Below are 12,830 nucleotides of genomic sequence, written 5' to 3'. Positions count from 1 at the left end.
AATCCCCTTAATTTTCTTTCCTGAGGGGTAATTGTGATAGTTTTAATGCTCTACTGTGTATTTTATTATCTGGACTGGTGAAAGTATGTATGATAATTATGTGATACATATCACACTAATCACCCTGTGCTGCTGAGGTCCCATCTCAAATCTTGAGGACAATTTTGGGTCCTAGTGATAAAAAGGACATTGAGGGGCTGGAGCAGGACAAATTCTTCCTGTGAGGGGCTGTCCAGGGCAGTGGTGGAATCCCCATTCCTGAAGGGATTAAAAAAAAACCCACTGTGTGGATGTGGCACTTGGGGATTGGGTCAGTGGTGGCTTGGCAGTGCTGGAGGAACAGTTTGACGTGGTCAATTTATGGGTCTCTTCCAGCCTTAATGTGATAAATTGTGAAACATATTCAGTGGAGTTTTTACAATACTTCTGAGTAGTACCTCCCCAGCATTTATCTGCAGATTTCTGAGGGAGCACTAAAAGAATTATCCTCTAACTCTCACCCAAACCATAAAACAATGAAAACCTCACCCAGTTTCTTTGTGAGGAATGGATCTTGTGTATCCCAGAAATTCTGGATTTTGCCCAGGGCTGCTGCTGTTAAACAGCTTTTTGCTGTTTTTGCTGGAGGAACAGGTCAGTACATCAGTGAGTCCTGCCTTGGCCACACATGAAATGCAGCTGGAGCTTTGAGCAGGACAAGCTTTCAGCCACGCTGCTTTGAGCAGTTGGTACCACAAACTGCGTGTTTGGAGCTTCAAAGGTGTTTTAAAGTGAGGAACTGGGAGCCTCAACGAGGTGTGTGATACAGCACAGAGCACTTGGAACAGGTGGTGGGAAGTTTACTGTGGATTCCTGTGAAAATTGGAGCTTTGTTTGATTTCCCCCCCAGTGATTCAGCACTCAGTTCAATTGCACTTCACTAAAATGTTCTTTTTCCTGATCAGATGAGAAATACTTAAATTTTATCAGCTTGCTTTTTTTTTTTTTTTTTTTTTTTTTGTGGTGTTTCCCACTGTCTTTAATGAGTATTTTCATTTGAATGAGCGATGCTGAGTGAAGAAGAGTGAATTGCACGCTCAAAGAAACCTGATCCAGAAAGAAAAGAGGATTATTCCTGGATTTCCAAGCTGCACCTGTGCGTCCTGTAATACTCTTTTCTGCCTTTAACCACAAATATTTATATAATTCTGCTCTGATACTGGGGAGCAGAAGAAAAAAGGCTTTTAGAGGGACACAAAGATGCTGAACACCCACAGTTGTGGTCAAAACCAGCAGGGTCTTCCACCCTCCTTTCCTGTAAGAATTATCTGGTCCTAACTGAGCATTAATTTCCTAAAAGTTGCATTTGCATTATCTCTTCCTTCAGTTTTGCTTCATAAAAAGAATCTGCAGAAGCATAATGCCCACATACTGTTAACTGCAATGTTCTTCCTGTGAAACAAATTTTCTAGTCAGGAAATGGCTAATTAAGCCTCAGTTTGCCATCCATAGCTTAGCAGTAATCACACTTAACAGGGCTGGCCCTAGGGCAGGTAGAATAGGCAGGCAGTTATCCACCCAGCCTGGCTGGAGGCATCAGAAAAAGCAAATTTACAGAAATGAAACATTTATTATTCATTAATGTTAACAGTTTTCTCTTAAAAATTGACATAATCTAATTTTCTTGGTGTTTTATTGGGCAGGTAGGAAGCTGACAGCGGGCTGGCGAAAGGAATTGCTCGTCTGCACTAGAAAACAGAGAAAAAAAAATGTAATACAGACTGTGTGAAGAAAAATGAGTCCTCAGTGTAAACAGAAATTCATACTGAATCTCAAATCTGAGTCCTGTTCAAGGTGTAGTTGTGAAGTTGGTGCGTGTAAATGGATCATCTTAAAGGTTGTAGCTGAATTTTTTGCCACAGTGCAAAATATAAGGGGGTGGGGGGCAGCAAATGAAGGATTTGGTTGCAAAAATATTCCTGTGAAGGGAATGGAGTGACAGGGGATGAGCTGAAGTAGGGGGGGAGTGTGGATGGCACCGCAAATTCAGGTTCACAACACTGAGTTTGTGAGTGCTCCAAAGGTATTTAGCACCTTCCCAACCTAAATGGGGATGGATTGTGGGCATTTGGAGCTTGAAAATTCATGGATTTGTCTCTACATGAGTTATTTTTGTTGTTGACCCTTGTAGAATAAAATAGAGGGGGAACCAGGACAAAGGGGAATGGCTTTCTGGTGAAGGAGGTTGGATTTATGTGAGGTTTAAAGAAGAAATTCTTGGCTGGGAGGGTGGGGAGGGGATGGGCTGGAATTCCCAGAGAAGCTGTGGCTGCCCCTGGTTCCTTGGCAGTGTCCAAGGCCAGGCTGGGCAGGGCTTGGAGCAGCCTGGGACAGTGGGAGGTGTCCCTGCCCATGGCAGGGGTGGCACTGGATGGACTTTAAGGTCCCTTCCCACCCAAAGCATTCCATGGAAATAGAGCTGCTTCTCCAGTGCTTCAGTCTGAGGTACATTCACGGGGTGCTGCATGCTAAAACTGAATCTTCCCCGTCAAACAGGAAATAGACTTTAAAATAGAGGTGGAGGAGACTCCAGATTTGTTTAGAAACCTGTTTTTTTCCATATTTGCTGTGGACATCTATATGACCAAAATACTCCATCCTCTGGAAGCTTTGTGGTTTAGCAACACCATCTGAGCTCTCTGGGCCCATGACTCCATATAGGACCTGCCATGGTGCCAGGAAAAGCATTTCATAGAATTCCCAGAATCCCGGGGTTGGGAGAGAGCTCCAAGAGCATCAAGTTCAACCAGCTCCTGGCACCCAGTGCCACATCCAGGCTTTTCAAACACACCCAGGGCTGGTGACTCCACCACCTCCCCGGGCAGCCATCCCAGAACTTTATCACCTTTCTGGAAAAGCTTTTTCCTGCTCTCCCACCTGAATTTACCTGGGCACAGCGTGAGGCTGTGTGCTCTGGTTCTGTCAGTGCTGCCTGGAGACAGAGCCCGAGCCCAGCTGGGCACAGGCACCTTTCAGGAGCTGTGGGGAGCGATGGGGACACCCCTGAGTCTCCTTTTCTCCAGGCTGAGCACCCCCAGAATTTCTGAGAGAGAGAGGGCATGATTTATGTCTGGAGTGAGCATTGAGCTACCCCTCAGACCAGGCCCTGATAAGCGGCCTTGGTGGGGCCTGGAAGCCTTTGATGAAGTAAGAATTCAGTTGTGGTGGACTTAGAAATTATGTTAAGGTAACTGCAAAGTAATGAGCTATCCGAGTGTGAATTAGAATAGAGCTGCAGTGTGAAAAGCCTGACCACCGTAAGACAAAGGTAAACAATGTTAGCTTGCCAATCAGAGTGCCTTTGTAAACTGGAAACTATATAGAAGTGTATAAAAACTGCCATCTTCTCTCGAATAAAGGGGAGAACGTTGCATTAATCATGTTGGTTGGATGTGCATTCTGTCCTGTCCAGCTTTCCCGTCATCTGAGGTCCCTGGTCGCACCCAGCTCCCTCACAGGGTTTGTGTTCCCAGCCCCTCACAGGGTTTGTGTTCCCAGCCACTCTCCAGCCTCGTTGTCCCCTCTGGATGTTCTCAAGATCCTTCCCAGCCTGAGGGGCCAGAACTGGGCACAGCACCTGAGGTTTGCCCTCACCAGTGCCCAGTACTGGGGCAGAATGACCTCCCTGCTCCTGCTGGCCACACCATTCCTGATCCAGGCCAGGAGCCACTGGCCTTCTTGGCCACCAGGTCACACTGCTGGCTCATGTTCAGCCCAGGACTCTCTGCCTGGGCACCACCATCCTCATCCTAGAGCATTGCAGGGGGTTACTGTGGCCAAAATGCAGGACTTGGCACTTGGACTTAATAAACTTAATTCAGTTTCCTGTGGTTGTTCTCAGTTTGTGCTGAGCTGCTCGGTCTGGGGACTGAGCTCACAAATCTGGTGTTTGCATTTCATCCACATCAAAGCTCTTTTTGTAGGAGTTTGGTGCAGATAAGCTGCCCACATTTGTGGGAACAGGAGTGATACACAGAATAAAGATTCACCTGTGTGTGATGTGTGTTCTCTGGTGGGATCCACAATGTTAAATCCTGGTTTGAGGCTGAGATGCTTTTGAAGCTGGAAAATAGCATTTTTACAGAGGGAGGTGAGTGGTTTCGTAGTTCTGCAGCTGATATCCCTCTAGCATTGCTGTGCTCCTGGAGTTACCCGTTGTGCCACATGATGAGTGGTACAATTGTGTTTGTTTTCTTTTGCTGCTGACTAGCTCAGTAAACATCATGTTCTCTCGGCTCCCAACAATAACAGAAGTGTATTAGCTTGTGGAGAAATGATAACTTCTTTTCTGTCCTTTTACAGCATCTGCCTGTTGTTCTCTTGTGTTGTTTGAATACTGGAGAGTTTCCTTGTTCTTCCCTTCCTCCCTAAATTAGTGTATCACACCGTGGGAGTAATTTTGAACAGAAGATGAGACTGGGTGGTAGTTGTTCATTGGGCACATGAACATCTGGGCTAGATCTATGGAAAGCATTGATTTGTCAAAGCATAAAGAGATATCCAACACTGCCTGTAGTGTGAAACAACTTCCTATGGAGTGTGCTGGTGTTAGATGCTGCTGGGACCAGATAAATTACATTGGTTTGTAGATAAAAAGTTCTTTTATCCCTGCAGAATGTATGGCATTTTTGAAGCTCTGTCTGTATTTCTGTGGTAAATACACACCACGATTTTATACCTTACAAAAATGAGATGTGGTGTGACTTCTTTCAAGAAGGGATTGAAAGGGACCTTAAAACCCATCCAGTTCAATGGACAGGGACACCTCCCACTGTCCCAGGCTGCTCCAGCCCCAGTGTCCAGCCTTTCCTTGGACATTCCAGGGATCCAGGGGCAGCCCCAGCTGCTCTGGCAATCCCAGCCCAGCCAGGAATTCCTCATTCCCAAGATCCCATCCATGGCTGCCCTCTGGCAGTGGGAGCCATTCCCTGTGTCCTGTCCCTGCAGGCCTTGTCCCCAGTCCCTCTGCAGCTCTCCTGGAGCCCCTTCAGGCCCTGGAATGTGCTGGAAGCTCTCCCTGGATCCTTCTCCTCTCCAGGGGAACATTCCCAGCTTCTCAAAACTGAGCATTTTACTGAGAGAGCCATTTAATTTTGCTCCTCAGAGAAAAATTCTGAGACTCTGAGGTGTGTGTAGGGAAAAGAAGCTTTAATACCACAAGTGTGTTTTTCAACTGCTTCTGAATATTTAGTTGAGCATTTATAATAGGTACATAAATCAAAAATCTTGCCTTTCTCATCACTAAAAAGTAGATTATCCTTTAGCTTTTGATGGCTGCAGTCTGTGCAGCTGCTTTAAGAGGACAGGTGAGAGTAAATTCAAACTTCTGGGTTGTAGCACTTTGTCCCTCCCTTCACCTGAAGTGCTGAGGCAAGGAAGGGTCTTGGAGAGCTTGGAGTTCATTCAGTTTTTTAGAGAGATCCAGTCTTGTGTAGAAGTGGTAGAGCTGGCAGTTATATATATAAATATATATATATATACATGTAAATAGTTTTTCCTGTGCATTTACCTTTGGAAATAGCTATTCCTGGCTTTCATGTGAGCTGTTGGAGGAAGCAGTTGAAGGTTTTGGGCGTTTGCACAATGACAAGGCTTCAGGACTCCTGAAAAAATCTTTCCATCTTCTCCCTCTGCTCCTTGGGTTGGATGCTGGAAATAGGAGATGAAAAATGCTTGTGACCTACAGATCAACTTCTACTAAAATGAATAGTCCCAAAGGACTTTTTTTTATTAATCTAATTCCAGTGAAAATTCAGTGACCTCAGGGAAATAACAAGCTTCATTTATTTTCTCCTGAGGAAAGTGCTGTACATCCCGTGATAAAAACATTTCAGGATTGTGTCTGATCATCTTCTCCTCTATCCTGTCTTCCATCTGTGGGAGTCACTGCAGTGAATGAAGCATTTTGCTTTTGTGTAATCTGTATTTTTAAGTATGTAAAATCAGAAGTCTATGAGATTTGGCTCAATGAATTGATGTTTCACCATAGCATAAAAATGTCTCTCAGCAGACTCACAGCCAGTTGGAATTACTGCAGTCCTGGTGAGCTCTTGCTAATGAGACAGGCATCTGCAGCCACCCAGCTGCCAAGTACAAATTCCAGGTATCTTACAGAGGAGGAGGATTCTCATTTGGAAAAAATCAAAGTGAAAAAAAACCAAATGGAGTGCTCAGGAATTCCTCCTGGAAACCCCCACCGAGTTCATCTGCTACTCGGGATCTAAACTGTTTTTCCTTCTCTTTGTCCTCTGGAATATTTTTCAGGGAGTTCTGAAATGCTGATGTATATTTATCATAATTTCATAATCCTGTCCTGTTTTGTGATTCCCCCTTCAAAGTTCTTCCTGCAAAGTTCCTTTCCCAAACAATTTGGATCCTTTCTGTTTGACAAACAGTGTGTTGACTTTTCTTCTTCCTTGCAACACATTTTAATAGGACTAAAATAAGCAGAGATGCCCTTGGCTCACTTTTCTGCAGTGCTAGCAGGAGCATGTATAGTTTCAAGAATATTAAGTATTCCTTGCTTTTCTCTTCTTTTTTTTTTTTTTTTTTGTGCAGAGCAAGAAAAAGAAATGGCTCCTGTACCATGAGACTTAAATGGGAAATTCAGGTGTACAAAGTTTCAAATTCCAAATGATTAATCTAGATTCACTATCACTGGAAATAACCAGATCCTAAACCCAAAACCTTACATTGCTAAAACTTACTGTGTTTTTCAGTAAAATGAAGGAAAAAAAAAAAAAATCTCTGTTGCTTTTTTTCATTTGAGTCTTGGGTTTTGATTGAAACTCTTAGCCTGTGTGTAAGAAAATAATCTACAGGTGTTTAAGGCAAATTCTTGTGAGAGGAGGGCTAAGAAGAAACCTGTTGGGGAAAATTGGTTGTGGTGTGGAATTTTTTGTCCTTTTTGGTATAGGATGTGGTGCCTGGGAACATTATTTAGTGGTGGCCGTGGCAGTGCTGGGTCAATGGTTGTACTCCATGATCTTAGAGGTCTTTTCCAACCATAATAATTCAGTGATGGTTTGAGCCAGAACAGATTAAAGGACTGTAAATAAATACAAGCTTTCTGGTCAGAATATGAATGTGGTATTTTTAGTGGTGATTGTTCCTACAGTATTTTCCCAAAATGGGTAATTAAGTGTAGTGGTTTTGGTTTTTTAATTTGAGATTTCATTAATTTTTAGATTTCTTAATTAATGCACTAATTAGTATGTTTGGCTTGGTGTTGGTTAATTACTAATGTACTTACTTTTTGTTATGAGATAGGATTAGGAAAAAGGTAAAGTAGGTTTAAAATTTTAAAAGGATATAAAGAAAAATTTATTAATAGTAACTAAGAGAAATAAGAATTAAAACAAAAGCAGGATGTTGCCAGTACAGGTGTTTATTCTACATCCAAGAGAGGCAGCTGGACATCCTGGAATGGGGCAATTGACTGAGCCTAAAATTTTGGTTCATCTTGGTTTAGTTGCCCTTTAAAGGGTGAGAGGAGACCAGAACTGTTCATGTTCATTTATGCTCTCAGGAGGAATAATCTGGTGGGATCTCCAAGGTTTCTGATTTCCAACTGTCCTGGCTTTGTTCTTCTCCCACTTTTGGGGTGTCTGAGAGAGGAACTGCTGGGACCTCTCAGGCTTCACAAGCGGCTCTGCTTTGCTGGGCAAATGTTTTTAGCAAAATGTATTTTTCCTATAGAAAAGACAAGCTAAATGCAAATGCAAGGACAAAAATACTGGGCAACACAATATAAATCTGCTTTAAAAGTATGGCTTGGATGGGATTTGGAAGGGGTTGGATGGGAATTTTCTGGAGCAGTGGAATCCTCGTGGCATCCTCTGACATGAGCGATGTGGTCTTAGTTTTGAAGAGAGATTTTCAGCTTTTGTAACCAACTGCTGGCACTGCAGATGGATTCTGTGGCAAATCCAGAATTGTGAGATTGAATTTTGTTTTATTAAAACTGCCAACTTTCCTAGTCTGTGCTCTGGGCCAATTTGGTTTTGCTGCTTCCTTGTCTGTCTCCATCCAGGATTCTGCTGCGATCTGTGCCACAGGTCAGAGAGGATGGATGTTTTCATTAACTGCAGGGACAGGCAGCTCCAAACACAAACAAAATATCAATTCCTGAGGAGGATGTTCCTTGTGTCCAGTGTACCCATGCTGAAGAACATTCTTCCAGCAGAAATAAACAGTTCTTCACAAAGAAAATAGAATTATTTGCAAGGGCTCTTAACAGAGGATGACTTTCTGCCAGCCTTGCACATGATTTTCATTTTAGAGCTGTGGAATGGTTTGGATTGGAAGGGTCTCAAAGATGGTCATGAGCAGGGAGCCTTTCACTAAAATTTATATTTTCCGGGCCCTTAGCAACCTTGTCTAGTGTTCCTACTTCTCAGAGCCTTTTTAAAGAGCTTTGGCTAAAATACAATGTAGTTGGTGGGGGTTTTTTGGGGTTTTTTTTGGCTTTTTTTGGCTTTTTTTTTTTTTTTTTGTGGAAAGCTGATTTAAGACACAGTTAAAAGGTTTGAGAGTAGATTATTAATGTAATAACATGAGAAAGGATTCCTCTTTCTGTAGCTACCATGCAGCATGAAGCATGGAATACAATGAGTTTTATGCTTTGGAAGAAGCTGTTTTGAGGGAACATTTGTGGAGGGCTGCAGCTTCTGCAGGAGGGGCAGCTCTGATCTCTGCTCTCTGTGACAGGAGCAGATCCTGAGGGACTTTATTTCAGTTATGTGCAGGTACTTTAAAGGTACCTTGTCAGGGGAGGTTGAGGTTGGATATCAGGAAAAGGTTCTTGCTGTTCTTTCTGGGATTTTTATCCTCTCAAAGGGAGAAGGAGAAGATGGCATTGATTCTTGAATAGAAATTTGGAGTGACATCAAGAAGCTTTGAGCTATGTTCAGTTTCACAAAGTTTTCAGCAGTTTTGTTGCAATCACGAACTTAATTGATTCCAATAAAAAGAATCTTATTACATTATGTTAGATGTTAAAATAATTGATAGGGGGAAATAGGGTTATGGGGCCTTTTCTTGTTGTATTGGTATATATTTGAAAACTGACTGTTGGAAGACCTGGATAGATTTGTGATGGATTTCTGTGTCCTTGTGACCTCCCTTATCTTTGGCAGGTAGATTACAGGAACTACAACACAGCACAAGTTGCACTGATTCCCAAGACTAAAGTTAGGATTTTTTTCCTTATAGCTCTTCATGAATTAAAAATCAAGAAATATTTCAGATGTTACATTGTGCCTGTATTAATGACTCTCTGGCAATGTGATAGCCAATAGAGCCCTTTGCCTGTAAAGGGAAAAGAAAAGCTCTGAAGGTGTGGGAATCAGAAAAATAGAAACTTCCACAGACATGGAAGGGTTTGATTTGCAGCCTTGGAAAAAGCTTGGATTGATGTAAAAATACAATACACAGATATTAAGCAGAAAAATCATAAACTTATATTTCTATAGTTGTAAGTAAAAATCTACCTTAAATGAGTGAGAAACTGTATTGATAAAATGATGAAGAGTTTATAATGTAGGGGTGTGGTTGTATAGAATAAGTTAAGTATCTAGAATTTGTAATAGAAGTATATTTGTGCATGTGAGAGAGAAGCCATTGGACAAAAGTATCTGCAGTGCAGCAGAAGTGAGCAAAGGTGTGTGGCAGGCACATTCTTCTTTCTTTCAGGATTTTTCATAGAGGAGCACAGAGGATAGAAAGAGAAAACAATTTCTGTTTCTGCTCCTTGTTTTTCCCATGTGGAATGTGGTTGGAGAATTGTTTCCCTGGGGTGATTGCTTGGTTGGGTTCTGGTGAGGATTGTTTGAGCCCGATGGCCAATCCAACCCACCTGGGGCTGGACTCTCAGAGAGGGTCACAGGTTGTGAGTGAGTTAGAGATGGTAGTTAGAAAAAGTAGGTTTGTATTTTTAGTATCTCCTTTAAATAGTACATTAATGTATTATAGCATAGTTATAATAAAGAAATCATTCAGCCTTCTGAACTGGAGTCAGACATCAGCAATTCTTCCCACAGTGTTCGCCTGCATTTACAATAAAGGTGATAGGTTAGAAAAGCAAAATAAAACCTGTAGCAACTGTCCATTGGTTTAGAAAGCTCCATATTGCCTTGTAACAAAGAACTTGTGACTGCTCTTGAGCTATGTCCACCTGCTTGCTCCTTTAAAATCTCACAGCCTCTGAGACTGTTGTTTATCTGAGCAATGAATTGTTCTCAGATTGAAAATAGTCCCATCCCTTCATTACAAGCAGTGACGAAAGTAATATGAAGGGTTTGAAAACTGGCAGAGTAATAAACCAGAGTACTGACAGCAAATTATTTCAAACCTGTTTTTATAACAGAAGGAGCTGTCCTGTGTCCCTCCCCTTTCATCCTTAGACTGCTCTCACAACTTTGGTCGTTACTGATTAAGGGTCTAAGTCGTGTCACACTGTGGTTTGTTGGAGTTGGGTGGTGGGAGGAGGAATGTTTTGAAAGGTTTCATTTTGGATTTTGTGTGTATTCTTCTTTCTTTTTCCTTTCATAGTAGTAGTTTAATAAAGTTTTTTTTCCCTTTTGTTACTAAGCTTGGCCTGCTTTGCTCTGTTCTCGATCGCATTTCACAGCATTCAGTTGAGAGGTTGCATTTTCATGGGGACGCTGGCACTGTGCCAGTGTCAAACCATGACAACAGGGGAGGTTCTTGCACAATTTAGGTGGGTTTGCCTCATTGTCTGCATGAGAGGACAAAGCCTTGAAGTTTGTCCTTGTTTTATTTTCTCACAGCGCATTGATCTCTACTGAATAAACTCCAAATAACTTTTTGCCATCTTGGTGTCCTCAGGACTTTATCCAGCAGCGATGACGTGGAGGACCGGGAGAACGAGAAGGGGCGGCTGGAGGAGGCGTACGAGAAGTGCGACCGCGACCTGGACGAGCTGATCGTGCAGCACTACACGGAGCTGACCACGGCCATCCGCACCTACCAGAGCATCACCGAACGCATCACCAACTCCCGCAACAAGATCAAGCAGGTGGGAGCCAGCCCTGAGCATTCCTGCCTTTGTGATGTGGGAAATGCAGTGGTAAAGGGTTGATAATACCTTGGATCTTGGTTTGGAAAGGCAGGTGTCTGCTAAGCAAGGCAGGAGCCTCCCCTGATGTGGGAGTCCAGGGCATCCCTCTGGCTGCCCTGGGACCCTGGCAGGGGTCAGGAACCCCCCTGTACAGAGCCCCCAGAGACACTGTCTGTGATCTCTGTCCATGGAAAAGAGTTTTCAATCTTACAGGATGAATTACCAGCTCTGAGTGTTTGATATCAGTAATAATTAAGTGTGGCACGGGTGCAAAAGTAAAATTTTAGGATTCTAGATAAGGGGTCCAAAGGGGACAAGATGGAGGAAATTGGGTGTATCTTGTCCTTTTTCTCCTTCTTCATGCCCTCCATGTTTCACTGTGGTGTTGGCATTTTTCTGTTGGTTTAGGCTGGGGACACACTGTCCAACGTAGGTGACAGATATTGGCACGTTATTGTAAATCCAGCACAGGTAGTTTCTGGTATTTAATGTTTGTAACATCCCACAGAGGGCAGAGCCCCACACGCTGCCCTGCAGGACAGAGCTGCGGCAGGGCAGCAGAACATGTTAGAGATAAACAGAATAAACAACCTTGAAACCAGCACAGACAAATTATGGCTTCTTCTTTGGCAGTGGGGCAGAAAGACAAAGACTTTCTACAATCTCGGGATCATCAATACCACCGATTCCGAGACCCTAAAATGGAAAATGTAAACCCCCTCCCTCTGAATTGTTATAATTTTGAAATTAAGGGGCTCTCAGGTGAAGATACGAGAATAGGATTAACAGTTTTTTGCTAGGAAAATTAAAAATACAAATGCAAGAGTACAAACAAAACCACTGCCAGAGTCAGCAATGCCCTGAGCCCCTGTGGGTCAGGGAGGTGGCAGCAGCCCCATCCCATGGTGGCTCAGCCCTCCTGCAGTGCCAGCTGTGCTTCTGCTGGAGCAGGATCCTGCACAAGGGGGGAGTTTTCCTCTGGAGCTCCAGGGCTGGGGAAGATGGGCCTGGGCTCCTCTGGGAATGCAGTGGGAAGAAAGCTGCTCCTCTGGGAATGCAGTGGGAAGAAGGCTGCTCCTCTGGGAATGCAGTGGGCAAAGGCTGCTGTGGGGTTCCCAGGTCAGATTGTATCCAGGTAGGAATGCTCGGCTCCTCCCCTGGGCACAGCATCTCCCCATGGATGATGGAATTTTCTCAGCCATGCAGGGACACTCAGTGGCCATGGACAGCAGAGATCTCCTGGAGGGAGGATGGGCTGTGGGAGAGATAAAGAAAACTGCTCAATGAACAGAAGATAACTGTTAAGAAGATAATCCATCTCTAAAAGATAGCAAATGGAGTACACACCCCCACTAACATCTTTCAACCTAAGGCAGATTGTTGTAGTGACAATATTAGTGGTAGAGCCTTGTGTGCTTCACTGTACACACAAACAATAAACAAAGCCATCACAGAAGTGTTTTCTGTTCCAGAGAGAGGGGGAAATGTGGGAAATGGAATTGCAGAGAATTCTCAAAGGCTGACAGAAAGCTCACACAGTGCATCTGTGTGCAAACCTGGAGATGAGAAATGCTGGCTGAGAGATGCCCTGGAATGGGACAGACATTGTGGGAGAGAAATGGAACTAGAGACAAGTTTCAAAGGGTGGCCTTACAAATCAGACTGGGTCCTTTGGAGAAATAGAACTGTGAAAGATGCACTGTAGCAGGAC

General features: G+C 43.5%; 1 protein-coding gene across 3 annotated transcripts in view; it reads left to right on the top strand.

Moving 5' to 3' along the window:
- EXOC4 (exocyst complex component 4) overlaps positions 1–12,830 on the top strand; it is a 318,257-nt gene that overhangs the window by 9,094 nt on the left and 296,333 nt on the right. For all 3 annotated transcript variants that reach the window (XM_072918507.1, XM_072918496.1, XM_072918499.1), the window contains exon 2: positions 10,888–11,077. In XM_072918507.1, the coding sequence (XP_072774608.1) occupies positions 10,888–11,077 (190 nt within the window). The remainder of the gene's footprint in view (positions 1–10,887; positions 11,078–12,830) is intronic.

Source organism: Taeniopygia guttata, chromosome 1A (assembly GCF_048771995.1).
Source record: "Taeniopygia guttata chromosome 1A, bTaeGut7.mat, whole genome shotgun sequence".
In the NCBI taxonomy this organism is placed as follows: domain Eukaryota; kingdom Metazoa; phylum Chordata; class Aves; order Passeriformes; family Estrildidae; genus Taeniopygia; species Taeniopygia guttata.
Note: the sequence above shows the minus strand (reverse complement) of the source record. Positions and strands in the feature narration are given on the sequence as shown.